Here is an 18,195-nt window from a genome sequence, read left to right as displayed (position 1 = left end):
TCAGCGATCTCCCCCCCCCCGCCGCCCCCTGTATTATCCAAGTGTAACACTGGGAACGTGGTAGAGCATTTTTGGAAATGCCTTCTCAAACGTTTTTAAACTTGCTTCCTCAGTAGGCACGAAAAATATGAGTTAACTGTTGGTTTGAATGCTTGGCAGGGGCACATGGCACAATGAGTGTTGCCAACTCTGGTCTGTGTAATTCCTGGAGATTTGGGGTGGTCCCTGGGTATGGCAGAGTTCAGGGAGAGGAGGGAACTCAGGAGATTATGTGATTGCTACTGAGCAGGGCTCCAAAACCTTTTTGAGCCCGTGGGCACCTTTGGAATTCGGATACAGTGTGGTGGGCGCAGCCACATGATGGCTGCCACAAAATGGCTGCTGCAGGAGGCGGAGCCAGCCACAATGTCACCGCCATAGCTGGCCTTCAGTCACACAGTGAAGATCTTTGTACAGTGGTGGCAGCTGCTGACAAAGCAACAGCAAAGCAACACTACACCACTACACTTGGTGTAGTGGTTAAGTGCGCGGACTCTAATCTGGGAGAACCGGGTTTGATTCCCCACTCCTCCACTTGCATCTGCTGGATGACCTTGGGCAAGCCATAGTTCTGATAAGAGATGTCCTTGAAAAAGAGCGGTTTCTGTCAAGAGCTCTCTCAGCCCCACCTATCTCACAGGGTGTCTGTTGCGGGGAGGGGAAGGGAAAGGAGTTTGTAAGCCGCTCTGAGACTCCTTTGGGTAGTGAAGGGTGGGGTATAAATCCAATCCCTTATCTTCTTCTTCTTCTTCTAAAAAGGTGCACAGGCAATCAGATCTCCAATGGCCAATCAGAAGCCTTGCTGGACAAATGTCCCACCTGGTGCCGCCCACTTCCACAAGTCAGGTGGTTCCAGACTTCTAAAATCCTAGTGCATTCGTAACTGAACGTCCCATTTTGTTGATTACACTGATCGCCCCTTTTGCTAGTTCGCCTCTTTCCAAATGTCAAAAGGAAATCATCTTTTGGTTTTGAACCTACAGCCAGAGCTGAAATCTGTTCTGAAACAGGACTACCTCTGTTTTGTGATTTGCAGAACTTGCTCTCTAGATACACTTAACATGTCTTAAGAATTGAACTTTCACCTCCACTTGTAGCCGGACCTGCAGCTCGGGATGGGCATGAACTCGCTCAGGAACGAAAGTTCGTCAGGAATTTTGGCCGGTTAGTAGTTTGCGAACTGAAGTTTGCCAAGTGAAGAGCTGCCACAAACTCCCACGAATTTTAAGGCCATTCGTGGAGGTTCATGAAGAGCAGAAAGCAGGGCATGGCAATTTTCAACTGTTACTTTCCCCGTACAATGTGATTCCTCCCCTAACATATCGTAAACTGTCTGTCCTCTGCAGTGTTTTCTACATGAACAGTGACATTATTGGATGAGATGCTGAACTGTGCCTGGCAGTTCTCGTTTGTGTGTGCATGTCTGTTTTAAGTACATCAACATTCCACACAATGGTTTCTAGACCCTTTGCCTTCATGCAGCTTGCAACTATATCTGAATCAAACCTAGAAGTCCAAATTTAGAAATTTTTGAATTCTTCCTCTGTACTATATACTATATTTCTAGTTCCAGCTCCTGCCAACCTAGCAGTTCGAAAGCAAGAAATTGCAAGTAGATAAATAGGTACCACTTCGGTGGGAACAGCGTTCCGTGCGCCTTGGTGTTTAGTCATGCCGGCCACATGACCACAGAAACGTCTTTGGACAGCGCTGGCTCTTTGGCTTTGAAACGGAGATGAGCACCACAACCCTAGAGTCGGATTTGACTGGCTTTCGAGCAAGGGAACTTTTACCTTTACTTTTTACTATATACATAGAATTACTTGTGACAGTACTTCTCAGACAAATGTTCTGAAAAACTCAAAAATATCAACAAGTTCTAAACGGTTTTTTTTTTAACTGTACATCTTAAATATATTTATTCACTTAAAATATTTCTATTTTGCTCCATCCATAAACACAAAGCAGTGAGTAGGCATAGCAAACTTCTTATCTCATTTCTTATATGTAATCCAGCTCTTCTTTGGAAAGCTATCAGTGGATGTTCATCCCAGGACTAACCTGGTCCAGCCACTCTAAGCACTGGTAATGCTATCACACTGGTTGTTCCCAAAGGATTCTCATCATCATAAAATCATCATTAAGGCTGAAACCACATGGGGGTGTGTGTCAAACTACACCACTGTCACGGCAGCAGCAAGCAGAGGTAGAAAGGTCTCCACCCAGGGAATCTTACTGCCACAACCTTCCGCTTCATCCTCCCTTTTCACCTTTGTTTCACCCATACAGAAGTACAGATATTTAATTTATTTGATTTTTTAAGCTGCAGCTCACCCAAAGGGCCTTGCAGCGACCTACAACATTAAAACCATATAAATAAGGTAAAAACAGAAAGATAACGTATCTAAAATGTCAACATTAAAATGCTAAAATGTTAAAGTATTAAAATATGTGGCTAGCACCATACTATTAACAAAAACGATCCAAACATGTGGACTACCCTCCAAAGGCCAACTTAAACAATTCGGCCTTGCACGCCCTGCAGAAACTAAATGAGTCCAGCAGGGCACAGGTGTCATCCAAGAGTGCATTCCACAGCCTAGGGGCCACAACTGAGAAAGCCCTTCCCCTGGTGACAGCTAACCGAGCCAGGCAGCTGCCAGAGGCCCCTAGAGGATGACTGAAGAGAGCGTGGGGGTTTGTAATGGGAGAGGCGGCCCCATTTTTTAATTCACATATTTATTCACTTAAAATATTTCTATCTTGCTTCATCCATAAACATAAAGCCGTGAGTAAGGCCCCATCGAGAGGGTGCAGAAGAGAGTGACGAGGATGATCAGGGGTCTGGAGACTGAACCCTACGAGGAAAGGCTAAGGCCTTGGGAATGTTTAGCTTGGAGAAGAGGAGATTGAGGGGGGACAGATTGCTCCCTTTAAATATATGAAAGGCTGTCAATTGGAGGAGGGCAAGGAGCTGTTCCAGTTGGCAGCAGAGGAGAGTACCCGAAGCAGCGGGTTTAAATCACATGCAGAAAGGTATCGGCTGAATATTAGGAAAAACTTTTTCACAGTCAGAGTGGTTCAAAGGTGGAATCGACTGCCTAGGGCAGTGAGCTCCCCTTCACTGACAGCTTTCAAGAAGAGGCTGGACGAATATTTGTCAGAGATGCTTCAGAGATGGTCCTGCATTGGGCAGGGGACTGGACTAGATGGTCTGTAGGGCCCTTTCCAACTCTATGATTCTATAGGCATGACAGCAATCATGCTGGGACCCCCAGAGACCCTGACCTTCGCCACTGTTTCCCCTTCCCTACGAAGTACTTTGAATACTCTCAAGGGCTAAATATTATTAGAGAAAGAAGAGACTACTTGGGGGGGGGGAACTAAAGGAAAATGATGTTTGCTACCAAAGCTGTTCTGCAAAGTTTACCTGTCATGTGTCCTCATGAAGTCCCAGGTCTTTGAAACACCATTCTGGAAAACAAGAAACATTAATAAGGATTAGTACAGTCTTCAGTTTGATTTCATACAATCAAGTAAATGTTACATTTACCTATACATTCTCACGCTTCATTTAATGTTTTTGCAGCAGACCGAAGTGGTAAGTTAATGTAATTATTTATTTACATTATTTATAGTTTGCCTTTCCAGAGGGACTCAAGGTAGGTTACACAAAGTGAGTCAGTATGATCAACAAAATGGGACATTTGATAACCAATGCATTAGGATTTAGAAGCCTAGAACCACCAGAAAGAACTGAAGCACAGCATAAGCATTCAGGTGACACATTAAGCGGTACAGAAATTACATAAACAGGATCCTACTTACAATAATGCTATACACAGCAGTATAGACCATAGTCCCTAATCATTTATGCAAGTAACTCTGTGAACCATTTTATATAGTGCAACCCTATTGCCTATGCAAAAAAGCCCTCTTGAATAATTCAGCTTTGCATATATCTGAGGCGGTGATGCTCGGTATTCTTAAGAACATAAGAGACGGCAATGTTGGATCAGGCCAAAGGCCCATCCAGTCCAACACTCTGTGTCACACAGTGGCCAGAAATACCAGGTGCCATCAGGAGGTCCACCAGTGGGGCCAGGAGGACATTAGAAGCCCCCCCCCTGTTGACCCCCCCCCCCCCAAGCCCCAAGAAGACAGGGCATCACTTGCCCCAGAGCCCCTATCTATACCTTGTGGCTAATAGCCACTGATGGACCTCTGCTCCATATGCTTATCTAATTCCCTTTTGAAGCCGTCCATGCTTGTAGCCGCCACCACTTCCTGTGGCAGTGAATTCCAAGTGTTAAGCACTCTTTGGGTGAAGAAGTACTTCCTTTTATCCGCTCAGCAATTTCATTGAGTACCCACGAGTTCTTGTATTGTGAGAAAGGGAGAAGAGTACCTCTTTCTCTACCTGCTCTATCCCATGCATGATCTTATAAACCTCGATCATGTCACCCCTCAGCCGTCGTTTCTCCAAGCTAAAGAGCCTCAAGCGCTTTAACCTGTCTTCATAGGGAAAGTGTTCCAACCCTTTTATCATTCGAGTTGCCCTTTTCTGCACTTTTTCTAAAGCTATAATATTCTTTTTAAGGTGTGGTGCTTGGGGGGCAACAGTGCTTGGGCTTCTGGAGTCTAACCCCACTGGTGGACCTCCTGACAGCACCTGGGTTTGGGCCACTGTGTGACACAGAGTGTTAGACTGGATCGGCCATTGGCCTGATCCAGCACGGCTTCTGTTACAGTCTTATGTCTGCGGCAGTGATGTTGAACTGTGCCTGGCAGTTCTCATTTGATGTTGAGCTTCAAGCCCAGTTTTGCGCTCTCCTCTTTTACCCTGAGCAAGAGGCTCTTTAGGTCCTCTTCACTTTCTGCCATCAGAGTGGTATCGTCTGCATATCTGAGGTTGTTGATCTTTTTCCCAGCAATCTTAATTCCCGCTTGTGATTCATCCAGGCCAGCATTTCGCATGATGTACTCTGAAAAGGTGGGGAAATACCTGGAGATTTGGGGGGTGGAGCCTGAGGAGGGAGGGGTTTGGGGAGGGGAGGGGAGGGACTTCAGTGAGGCATAATGCCACAGAGCCCACCATCCAAAGCAGCCATTTCCTCCAGGTGAACTGATCTCTGTCGCCTGGAGATCAGTTGTAACAGCAGGAGACCTCCAGTCACCACCTGGAGGTTGCCAACCCTAAATCAACAGCCCCCTGTCAGGGGCTCCATCATTTCTGTTGGCAAGGGAAGGGAGAAAGGCTTGAAAAGAGGATCTTAAAATAGTGGGCTGCATAGGCTGAATTTCTGTTTGGACCCTGACCCACCCTGGGTCTTGAGTTTCCATAGTCATGAATGTAACTGTTTCCACAATCTCCTGAGGCAAAACGAGCCATCGTGTTGTGGCCGCAAACGGGCCTTCCTCGCACAACGTAATAAGCGTATATACATTAAAAATTATTTCACCTCATCAGGCCGTGGAAAATATTTGCAAAACCTTGAGCCAGGTACGTGAGAACAGCGGAGAAAGGAAATTGAGCTACCGGGTGGGTGAAGATGCCGCTCGGCAAATGTAGGCCCGAAGGCTTAGATACAGATTTGTCAGGACAACTGAACACAGAACAGTTGGTGGGGATTAGGTAACTACCACAATTGCCTTGGACAATAATCTTCTAAGCTTTGTAAATTTAACTGATCCCCCCCCCCCTTCTTTGGAAAGGGTGAGTGTTTGCCCAGGGGCTGTGTTTTGTCATAACCTTAGCAGATGAAGTGATAAAACAGTTGTTACTCTGGAGCAATGCCTTATCATAGGCACAATTTCAGTATCTGTTAAAACTGGCAGGACTTGGAAAGGGAAAAATTTTGTGGAATGCACCACGCAAATCAGTGACGTGGAAGGAAAGGCGCTCTATACTGGGTCTAGGGATGCCAGCCTCCAGGTACGACCTGGAGATCCCCCGGGATTACAGCTCATCTCCGTACTACAGAGATAATTTCCTCTGGAGAAAATGGATGTTTTGGAGGGTGGACTCTGTGGCACTGTCCCCCACTGAGGCCCCTGTCCTCCCCAGGCTCGGTTTCCAAATCTCCAGAAGTTTCCGAAACTGGATCCCGCAACCCCTACTCCCTAGGGCTGCCAAGTATTACCTCGATCCGGAGCGGGGGAGTCCCGGGTTGCTCCTGGAGCATGTGCGCGCTGCATCCACGTCACACGGAAGTGACGCGATCACGCAGGGCACGCTGGGGGTGGGGCCATGACCATCTGAGGGAAAACCACAGAGTTTTCCCTCAGATGGTCATGGCCCCGCCCCCAGCGTGCCCCGTGTGATCGCATCACTTCCTGGTGATGTGCACGTCAGGGTGGATCTCCCCCCCCCGGGGCCCGATCCGGCGGCGGCAGGGAACGGGCTTCTGGGGCGGGGGTTTCCCTGCCCCCCCGGGGGGACTTGGCAAGCCTACTACTCCCCTATCCCCTGCCAGTGGTCAGAGAGGACCTGGCAACCTAAGGTTGCCAATTCTTCATTGGGAAGTCCCTGGAGATTTTAGGGGTGGAGGCTGTGGAGGGGAGAGACCTTGGTGGGGTATAAAGAAATAGAGTCAACCCTCCAATGCAGCCATTTTCTCCAGGAGAACTGATCTGTGTAGTCCGGAGGTCAGTCATAATTCCAAGAGATCTCCAGGCCCCACGTGGAGGCTGACAACTCTAGGTCACTGCTACTGGCCTGCCAGCAGAGTTTACATATAATAAATTACAATAAATATGGAAAAATCACACACACCCCCGCCCATCTCCTGGGGTTCACCAAAAGCTCCCTTGTATACCAACCCCCTCTATTGATACCAACATTTCAGATCTTTTACTTCATGTGTTAAGTGAACCAGGCTGACTGCTTTGGCAACAGAGACATAAGGGCCCAAAAGGGGTGGGGGAAATCAGGGGGGGGAAATCATTCTGTTTCCATTTTTTCCACACGAGGCCTTATTTTCAATTGTTCTGATGGAAAACATTGTGAAATATGGGGGGACTCTGAAAAGAAACTCCTATGAGCTATTTCTCTTTTAGAATGAGTAAAAATGCTTCAGGCAAGGTTTCTCATACTCAAGATGTTTGAGGACTTTTCCAGTTTTTCCATTGGGAAATTCTGAGGAGCACTGGGTAAAAAAAAACCCCTATCAAATACTTTCTCTTTTTGAGTGAGAAAAACATAAGAACATAAGATACGCCAATGTTGGATCAGGCCAAAGGCCCATCCAGTCCAACACTCTGTGTCACACAGTGGCCAGAAATACCAGGTGCCATCAGGAGGTCCAGCAGTGGGGCCGGGACACTAGAAGCCCTCCCACTGTTGACCCCCCCAAGCACCAAGATGACAGAGCATCACTTGCCCCAGAGCCCCTATCTATACCTTGTGGCTAATAGCCACTGATGGACCTCTGCTCCATATGCTTATCTAATTCCCTTTTGAAGCCGTCCATGCTTGTAGCCGCCACCACTTCCTGTGGCAGTGAATTCCAAGTGTTAATCACTCTTTGGGTGAAGAAGTACTTCCTTTTATCCGTTCTAACCCGACCGCTCAGCAATTTCTTGTTAAACCTTGTCTAACAAAGCATTTCACTCATCCCAAACATAAAGCATGAAAAAGTCAGAGGCCTTTTTCAATTTTCCAGTATAAAATTGGGAAATATTGGGGAAGAAAACTCTTTTACTGTAGAAATATACAATACTTTCAAGATTTGTTTAAAGGTAATAATTTTGGCAACAATTAATAAACTATAGAATGTTTAATGATAATGCAATATTAAAGAGCTCAGTATTTTTATCAATATCCAAACATGCTGGCAGGGCTACCTATTATGACCCTACGAGAGTTTCATAGAATCACAGGGTTGGAAGGGACTTCCAGGGTCATCTAGTCCACCCCCTGCACAATGCAAGAAATTCACAAGTATCTCCCCCCCTACACAGCCCACATGACCCCTGCTCCATGCCCAGAAGATGACAAAACAAAACCAAAAAACCCTCCAGGATCTCCAGCCAAACTGGCCAGGAGAAAAATGGCTTCCTGACCCCAAAGTGGCGATTGCCCTTTTCCTGGGCAGGCGAGAAAGGGCCACAAGAACTAAGCACTGAAGCAACCCTTCCTGCCCTCCGTCTCATGATCTGGCTAAGTTCACAGAATCCGCATTGCTGTCAGATGGCCATTCAGCCTCTGTTTAAAAACCTCCAAGGAAGGAACGCCCACCACCTCCGGAGGAAACCTGTTCCACTGAGGAACCGCTATAACACTCAGGAAGTTCTTCCTAATGTTTACATCAGGGTTGCCTGAGGGCTTAGTTATTGTGGCCCTTTCTTACACGCCCAGGGAAATGCTGATTGCCGCTTTGGGGTAAGGAAGCCATTTTTCTCCAGGCCAGTTTGGCCAGGGATCCTGGAGGCTTTTTGCCATCTTCTGGGCCTGGAGCAGGGGTCACTGGGTGTGTGTGTGTGTGTGTGTGTGTGGGTATTTGTGAATTTCCTGCATTGTGCAGGGGGTTGGAGTAGATGACCCTGGAGGTCCCTTCCAACTCTATGATTCTAAAGAAAGGAGGCAGCAAAGGAGACCCCTGCATATAACTATACTTCTTCATCTTCCCCTCTTTCCATCATTAATTGCCTATCAGCGTCCCATCAGCTTTGTGGAAGCTACAGTTTTTGCCTATGCGCAGTTCAGTTGTGCCATACAAGAATCCATTGGGGGGGGGGGTCTTTTGATCTACAATAATGAATAGATTAACACCACAGAGGTATACGCATGGTTCTACTAATTCTTATGCACCGATCAGATAACGCTGCAAAGGTATCTGGTGGTTATCTCCAATAAGATCCAATTTTACTTGGCCAGCTTGCACCTGTTCAAATAAATAAGGCAATAAACAAATGGAACAGTCCAACATCCCATTGTTTGCCGTGGCAGGAACTCAAATGAGTGCCCATTTGCTTTTTTATTGTCCAAGCCTACTGTAATTTGAACCCGGCTATATGCGGCTGAAGCTGCTATTGTGCCAAATGCCTCCTGATAATTATTAATAGCAGGTAAATAGTTACCAGTGGCTATACAACTCTGTGTACTTTACAGCACAGTAAACCCAACGGGCTTCTGGCGATTTTATCGAGAAATAGGCAAGATCACAGCACCGATGTACTTGTCTTGAGTTCAACAGACCTGTATATTTATTGCTCAAAGTAGAGATAGGCAATTGGGAACTCAGTGTGACTCTTGGCAAGTTCTCAATGGTAGGGTTTCCCCTAGCAATGGGGAGGGCTTAAGCATAGCCCCAGAGTGGACCCTACTTCATTATTATACACTTCAGTCTGGATTAGAGGTTAGGAGCATGGACGCTAATCTGGGAGAACCAGGTTTGATTCCCCCACTCCTCCACATGCAGCTGCTGGTGTGACCTTGGGCTAGTCGCAAGTTCCTTCAGAGCTGTTCTCTCACGAGCAGTTCTCAAGAAAGAGCTTTCTCAGCCCCACCTGCCTCACAGGGTGCCTGCTGTGGGGAGGGGAAGGGAAAGGAGATTGTGAGCCGCTCTGAGACTCGGTTTCCCTTGCTGGAAAGCCAGTCGAGTCCCACTCTAGGGTTGCGGTGCTCATCTCCGTTTCCAAGCGGAAGAGCTAGCGCTGTCCGAAGACGTTTACGTGGTCATGTGGCCGGCATGACTAAACACCAAGGTGCACGGAACGCTGTTACCTTCCCACTGAAGTGGTACCTATTTATCTACTTGCAATTTCTTGCTTTCGAACTGCTAGGTTGGCAGGAGCTGGAACTAGAGACAGGAGCTCACTCCATCATGCGGCACACTCGGGTCTCGAACTGCTGAACTACTGACCTTCCACAGCCTGCAGCTCAGCGTCTTAACCACTTGAGCCACCGCAGCTCAAGTGAAGTGAAGTGGGTAGTGAAGGCCAGGGTATAAATCCATTCTCTTCTTCTAAACTCTTTGCCTGTACCTTAGAAGATAATGAAGTGCATAATGGGTGAGGGTACCTGCTAAACATTCCACTGCTATTCACATGGGGGGGGGATGCTAAGACCTCTGCCCTCAACCTTCCATCCCCCGGCCCCTCCTCGCTGTCCACAGCATCTCTCCATATTGGCATGGCAACTCCAACCAGCATCCGAAGTATCACAAGACGATTTCGAAGACTGGATGCCATTTTTGGCTGCCATCCGAGGCTTCCCACAGTGCCTTCACCCAAGCATCAAGTGGGGGCTGTACTAGGTGGTGAGGCAAAGTGGCACGACCAGAATTGTGTACCTTAACATCTACCAGGTTGCTAATGTAACCGCAAAACAGAGTGAAAAGTCTTGCGAGATTTCAGGTGCCACTTTGGCTGTCTCTACAATTATATCACCTTCTAACGTGTCCCAGGTGCATGCACAGACCACACGAACCCGATTGGGGGTGGGGTTGTCCTGATTTGTGGCCGATGAGGAAAGATGTATTTCTGCGCCTATCCAGTGCTTCTCCCTGACAATCAAAACCCTCGCCCCCTCCCTCATGCCTGGCTCCACCGTGCGGATTTTACTATCTGCACTGGAATCAACTCATATGGGGAACAAGAAGAAAAAGAAGACAAGATTGGATTTATACCCTGCCCTTCACTTGGAGTCTCAGAGTGGCTTACCATCTCCTTTCCCTTCCCCTCCCCACAACAGACACCCTGTGGTAGGTGGGGCTGAGAGAGCTCTTTCGAGGACTGCTCTTGGGAGAACAGAGAGAACTTGTGCCTGACCCAAGGTCACACCAGCTGGCTGCATGTGAAGTAGTGGGGAATCAAACCTGGTTCTCCCAGATTAGTGTCCGCACTCCTAACCACTGCACCAAACATTCTAACTACATCATTCTGGGTTTCACAAGTAAATAAAAACCATCTTGCACCATGGGCTGCCTCTAAAAATATTGTTTAAATGAGAGTCTGAACTTCGTGGAAGAACACATACTTTGCACCGAGAAGGTCCAGTGGCTGAACATTCTTCCAGTTGGAAGAATCTCAGGCAGCAGGTCTGAAAAAGACCCAAGGTTCTGGAAAGCTGCTTCCAGATAGTGGGCTAGATGGTCCAATAGACTCACAGTGGAAGGCAGCTTCACACCTTCATACACCACTGTGAAGTCACTGCTTCTTCCCTAGGTCTGCTACAGAGAGTCAAACATTTGAGCAGAAAAGAACAGAAAGAAAGTAATGGGTGAGTCTACACTGCAGATCAGGGCCCTGCGGGACCTTTTACAGTTCCGTAGGGCCTGTAAGATGGAGCTCTTCCACCAGGCCTTTGAGTAGGGCAGTGGATGTCAAGTATCCTCTGGCCCCTCCAGCTACCATCCTGCTACTTTCTGTTACCATCTGTACCATTGATCGTAGTCTTCAGTTTTCGAGGACACAGAACGAGAGCTGCCTTGGCTTACCCAAGGTAGGGTAATTACAATCTGGAATCCCTTATGGGATTTAGCCCTTTTTGCCTCCAGTTATTTAACACGAGGGCACCATTGTAATAGTTGTGCTGTAGTTTGATCGCCATTCGTTTTAAGGGTTACGTTTATAGTTTTAACCTCTGATTTTATTGCCTTATATTAATTTTGTAACCCACCCCAAGCCTGCTTGCAGGAAGGGTGGGATAGAAATTGAATCAGATAAATAAATAAATACACATGGACAGACAGTGTGCATGCATGTGTATGTGGGGGGCATCATAAGAACACAAGAGAAGGCAATGCTGGATCAGGCCAAAGGCATTAATAAATAAATAAATACATACATACATACATACATACATACATACACATGGACAGACTGTGCACACATGTGTATGTGGGGGGCATCATAAGAACACAAGAGAAGGCAATGCTGGATCAGGCCAAAGGCCCATCCAGTCCAACACTCTGTGTCACACAGTGGCCAAAAATACCAGGTACCATCAGGAGATCCAGCAGTGGGGCCAGGACATTAGAAGCCCTCCCACTGATGCCCCCACCAAGCACCAAGAAGACAGAGCATCCCTTATCCCAGATCGGCGGTGGCCAAACTTTCTTAATGTAAGAGCCACACAGAATAAACGTCAGATGTTTGAGAGCCGCAAGACATGAACAAATATTACACACACGTTTTTATTGGGAAAGATGCAGATTTGCTTTTTATTAACATTAAGTGAGACTGCCAAGAATAAAAACCAAAGGGGTAAAAACAGATATTGATTTGTCCAATGCTATTTGTTTGCGAATGATATTTGTCTAAGAGAGAGGGAAAGTGAGAGCAAGAGGTGGAAAAAAGAGAGAAAGAGAGAAACAAAGTAAAAAGATGGAGGAGGGAGGGGGAAGGAAGGAAAAAGAGAAATAAAGGTGGAAAGAAACAAAGAGATGGGGAGGGCGAGAGAGAGAAACAAAGAAAGCAGGGGGAGGGAGGGGGAGGGAGGAAGAGAGAAAGAAAGGGAGAAAGAAACAAAAAAAGCAAATAGATGAGAAGGGAGGGGAGGAAGGGAGGAAGAGAAAGGTGGAAAGAATAAAAGAGGTGGAAAGAAAGGAAAGAGAAAGAGAGAAACAGAAACAAAAAGATGGGGAGGGAGGCGGAGGAAGGAAGGGAGAAAGAGAAAGGAAGGAAGGGAGAGAGAGAGAGAAAAAGAAAGAAAGGTGGAAAGAAAGCAAATGGGAGGGGGGAGAAACAGAGAAAGCAAATAGATGGGGGGAGGCAGGGAGAGGTAGAAAAAAAGCAACTTTAACTTTAAATGTGTCCTCCAAGCCCCCTCACGTCCCCACACCGGCTGGCTTGGCTTGGAGAAGGGATTTAAAGAGACAAATGCCTTCTCCAAGCCAACCAGTGAGGGGGGAGGCTTTGAGAATGCATTTAAAGTAAAAGTTGCTTTATGGTGTGCTCCCTCCCCACCTCAAGCCTACCCAGGAGGGGGAACGCTGGCTGGGGAAGGGAAGACTGATCGGGGAGGCATGCCTCCCCTTTGCTACCGCAGCCACCCTGCCAGGAGCTGCACAATATGTGTGAAAGAGCCACATGCAGCTCCCAAGCCACGGTTTGGCCACCCCTGCTCCAGACCGAGAGTTCCTATCTATACCTTGTGCCTAATAGCCACTGATGGGCCTCTGCTCTATATGTTTATCCAACACCCTCTTGAAACCGTCCATGCTTGTAGCTGCCACCACCTCCTGTGGCAGTGAATTCCATGTGTTAATCACTCTTTGGGTGAAGAAGGACTTCCTTTTATCCCTTCTAGCCCGACCACTCAGCAATTTCATGGAGTGCCCACCAGAGTTCTTGTATTGTGAGAAAGGGAGAAAAGTACTTCTTTCTCTACCTACTCTATCCCATGCATGATCTTGTAAACCTCTACTATGTCACCCCTCAGTTATCATTTCTCCATGCTAAAGAGCCCCAAGCGATTTAACCTTTCTTCATAGGGAAAGTGTTCCAACCCTTTTATCAATCGAGCCACCATTATCCTCTGTACAAACCTCCTGTCCTTTCTCCGCTTGCCTTGCTGGACTCTCTGCTCCCATCAGGTGAAAATGTCATTTCGTGTATCCATTTTCCATTTTAGCTTAATGGAAATTGATTTTCACATCTACAGTGGCTGGCAAGAGAGGACGGACTGGGATTTCATAATTTGACTGAGTGCGGGGTGGTTGTTGTTGTTTTTGGCAACTGCATTATTAATGCCCGTCACTGTCATGTAAAGTCAACAGCTCCCATCGCCAGTGACTATGGCAATGGCCCTCTACGCTCCGTACCTCCAGGTCAATCTGAACTTGGCGTGCCTCGTTCATGTGCATTTCCATTCGCGTGCTTTAACCTTGATGTCGTTTTAATTAGCCCAGCTCAGGAGGAATTGTTTTCAGCATCGCTCTGAGTGTAGCTTTCAAGTAAATAAAATGGGGGGGGGGGGAGTTTCACCTTTGGTGCCAAACTCCACTTAAAACCATCGGGGATTTTTAAAAGGTGACAGAGCCAATTCTCCGAGTGATATTGTGAAATCTGAATTATCAACACGGAGCTGTACGTCGCAAGACAGAGGCTGCACGTCCGGGCTTGCACAGATTTCTATGTAACAAACGTATACGAACTCCTTTCCGTACTCTTGTTACCGAGACCAAGGTTTTCAAATACCCTGCCCTCCAAACATGGAAGAGAGTCCCTCCTTCTCCTGAAACACTCCGCACACTTTTGATACGGAGAGACTGTCGATGATTCTGCGTCTAGCATTCGCTCCACATTTTCTCAACTGGGAGGAAAAAGTGCAGCAAAAGCCATATTCAAATACCTTGGGGCAAGGCCATACTGACTGCAAAGTCACCCCTGAACGGTCATAAATCTATGCAAAAGGTACTATAAAACCCAATGATCAAAGAGAGTGAAAGCGGCAGGGAATGTAGAAGGTACCATAAAATCCAAAAATCAAAGGAAGTGATAGCAGCATGCAATGCAGAGGGGAATTTCTGTTCCAACGTGGGTTCCGTAAAACAATGGGGGGGGGGGAGGCAATGCAGAATCAGCCTGTGTGGTACAACTGGACCAAAGGGGATCTAGGTTGGAAACCAATCTCGGCCGTGACACTTGCTGGATGGCTGTGTGAGTCGATCCGAAGAAGGTCTGCTCGGATCTGTTCCACAAGGCTTACGCCCAGACAAGTGTTGTTACAACTGTGGTGCCAGTCAACCTAAACCTGCACTTTAATTGTCTGCACTCTAATTGTTCCAGCACTTTTGGAAAAGGATACTGATTGTCTACGGATGTTTTATGGATGTTTTAATTGTGTGTGTGTGTGTGTGTGTGTGTGTGTATATATATATGTATGCATTTTATGCAAGCCGCCCTGAGCCCGCCTTGGCGGGAAGGGCAGGGTATAAATCGAACTAATAAACAAACAAACAAATAAATAAAATCTATTTTACAGGGTTGCTGTGAGGATAAAACAAGATGGCGGCCATGTAGGATGCAAACAGGATCAATCAATAAATGATTGCCTGCTACGATACAGAATACTAGGCACTGTTGATGGACGAGATTGTTATCCTTCGTCGTAATGCCGGGGTTCCTAGTTTATTTGGGGAGCTCTGAAGTACATGGGGGGGGGATCCTAAGCCTCCGTAATCAGCACAATGTCAAGGGTGGAGATAGGCGCTAGTGGTTATTACATACACAGAAATGGGAGGAGAGGGCTCCCCGAGAGCCAGTTTGGTGTAGTGGTTAAGTGCACGGACTCTAATCTGTGAGAACCGGGTTTGATTCCCCACTCCTCCACTTGCACCTGCTGATGTGACCTCGGGTCAGTCACAAGCTCTGGCACAGCTGTCCTTGAAAAAGAGCAGTTTCTGTCAGAGTTCTCTTGGCCCCGCTTACCTCACAGGGTGTCTGTTGTGGGGAGGGGAAAGGAAAGGAGTTTGTAAGCTGCTCTGAGACTCCAAGTGAAGGGTGGGGTATAAATCCAATCTCCTCCTCCTCCTCCTCCTCCTCCTCCTCCTCCTCTTCTTCTTCTTCTTCTTCATCTCTGAATGATGGAATATCATCATGTTGTAAGTTTCCCCATTAGGGCTGCCAACCTCCAGGTGGAGATCTCCTGCTATTACAGCTGATCTCCAGACAACCAAGATCCGTTCCCCTGGAGAAAATGGATGCTTTGGAGGGTTGACTCTATGGCAATGCACACGGATGAGGTCCCTCCCCTCCCCAAAACCCACCTTCCCATGCTCTGCCCTCCAAATCTCCAGGTATTTCCCAACCCAGAGCTGGCAACCCTATTTTCCATCCATGTTGATGTCAGCCCATCAGTTGGTGCAAGGGTGAGAAAACTCAAAGAGTGCAGATCGGAGGAGGAGGAGACGAATTGGTTCTTCTACCCTGCTTTTCACTACGCGGAGGAGTCCCAGAGAGGATTACAATCGCCTTCCCTTCCTCTCCCCACAACAGGCACTCTGTGAGCTCGGTGGGGCTGAGAGAGCTCTGAGAGAACTGTGACTGACCCAAGGTCACCCAGCTGGCTGCATGTGAAGGAGTGGGAATCAAAGCCAGTTCTCGAGATTAGAGTCGGCTGCTCTTAACCGCTACACTACGCTGGCAGCCACCCCCATCTAGCTTTGCATTGAGGGGCAACATGCCTTTCCATTCCATGATGAATGGGAAAACCAGTGCTTGCTAGGAACTCTATATGCACCATTGACGGGTTCTACACAGGGAAGAAAAGACAATGTGCATGCATGGCAATGGCATGGCTCAGACATAATGTGCATGAGCTTGGCGAATCCTTGGGCTTGCGCACTCTCTTCCTCCTCCCCTGACACACAGCTCCACAAACACACTTCCACAATCGCAAACCATAGCAGAGACTGAAAAGTCCCAGTGTACTAAGTCACCATGAGACCTAGATATTTAATTGTGGAACCTAGTATTTGCAGCAACATTTTATTGTCGCATCGCTTGCCAATCCTCAGTGCAAATACATACTTATCATTTCACGTCAGCATGCTTTGAAAAAACAAATAATATGTACGGTTCTATGGACCCATGAAAGTCTATATTCTAGTGTTCTATAAACAAAATCCAGGTTTTTTTGGGGGAAACTATTTGATTGGGGTTTCACTGCTTCTCTTTTATAATAGGTCATTTAATTTTTTTAAAAACCACAGCCCAGATTTTTGTATAAGAATTCTTCATTGGGAATGCAGTTCTTGTTTTACAAACGAATGCTAGACACGATCACACTGTAGTTACCAAAGCAGTAACCAATTCTGTATCATCCTTCCTTACCTGTTTCTTTTAATAAATTCTAACAGAAATATGCCCTGACCTGCATGACCCAGACTAGCCCAATTTCACCAGATCTCGGAAGCTAAGCAGGGTCAGCCCTGGTTAGTACCCGGATGGGAGACCACCAAGGAAGTCTAGGGTTGCTATGCAGAGGAAGGCAATGGTCAACCACCTTCGTTCATCTCCTGCCTCGAAAACTCTACTGGATCACCATAAGTCATTTGTGGCTTGATGGCACTTTCTACCACCACCAAAACAATTCATATCCAGTAATATCTATAATGACTGAAGTGAGGCTTCAAAAGGGAATTAGATAAGCATATGGAGCAGAGGTCCATCAGTGGCTATTAGCCACAAGGTATAGATAGGGGCTCTGGGGCAAGTGATGCTCTGTCTTCTTGGTGCTGGGGGGGGGGGCAACAGTGGGAGGGCTTCTAATGTCCTGGCCCCACTGGTGGACCTCCTGATGGCCCCTGGTATTTTTTGGCCACTGTGTGACAGAGTGTTGGACTGGATGGGCCTTTGGCCTGATCCAACATTGGCGTCTCTTATGTTCTTATGAGGCTATCATGCTTTGGTCACATCATCGGAAGACAGGTCTTACTGGGAAGGGCAATGATGACAGGAACAGTTGAGGGCAGCAAGGAAAGAGGAACACCCAACATGAGTTGGATTGATTCAATAAAGAAAGTCATGGCCCTCAGTTTGCAAGAACACAACAATGGCTGTTATGGATAGGGCACTTTGGAGGTCATTAATGCATAAGCCAGAAGCAGTTTGATGGCACTTAACACACACACAATATCTCCAATTAATTTTTGAAATTGTTTCCACTACTGGACAGTTCCAAAAATCTGTATGAAATCACCACTGGGGAGACTGAGAATATATTTCTTATATCCCAAGACACATTATCCCGGATCTATTTGCATTCTTTCTAGGTAACAGATCCTCCTATATGCTTTCCCTATTTCCTCTTAAATTCTTGCCCTTCATTTTGCAGATCAAGTGATATATATTCCTCCAGTCTGTGCTTTTCATGCTGACATTTCAACCAATAATTCAAACTTAGCTCAGTTTTGGTCCCCAGACCATTATTCAGTGTTGTTTGTGCAATATTCCTTAACTGAAAATATTGAAATAAGGGTAGGTAATCTGCCACTTCTTTATAAGATGACTTTAACCCAACCTCCAACCAATCTTCTACCTTCATTCATTTTTATTTATACCTACATGTCATATCTCCGAACCAGAGGTCATTTCGGGGGGGATCGCGGGGGATCACAGTTCCCCCGGGTGAGGTACGGGGGGCGGGGCCCCGCCCCCTGCTTCCGGCTGGCCCGCTTCCGGCCCTCATTCCGCCCAGAAGAGGGC

The 18,195-nt window shown here is 47.0% G+C and overlaps 1 protein-coding gene across 1 annotated transcript in view; it reads right to left on the bottom strand.

Annotated features, from left to right (window-relative positions):
• NUDT14 (nudix hydrolase 14) overlaps positions 1 to 18,195 on the bottom strand; it is a 100,891-nt gene that overhangs the window by 54,523 nt on the left and 28,173 nt on the right. Inside the window, exon 2 of the mRNA XM_015419385.1 lies at positions 3,470 to 3,513. Coding sequence (XP_015274871.1) covers positions 3,470 to 3,513 — 44 coding nt within the window. The remainder of the gene's footprint in view (positions 1 to 3,469; positions 3,514 to 18,195) is intronic.

Source organism: Gekko japonicus, unplaced genomic scaffold (genome assembly GCF_001447785.1).
Source record: "Gekko japonicus isolate JY-2015 unplaced genomic scaffold, Gekko_japonicus_V1.1 scaffold461, whole genome shotgun sequence".
Lineage (NCBI taxonomy): Eukaryota > Metazoa > Chordata > Lepidosauria > Squamata > Gekkonidae > Gekko > Gekko japonicus.
This window is presented reverse-complemented; position numbering and strand designations above follow the sequence as displayed.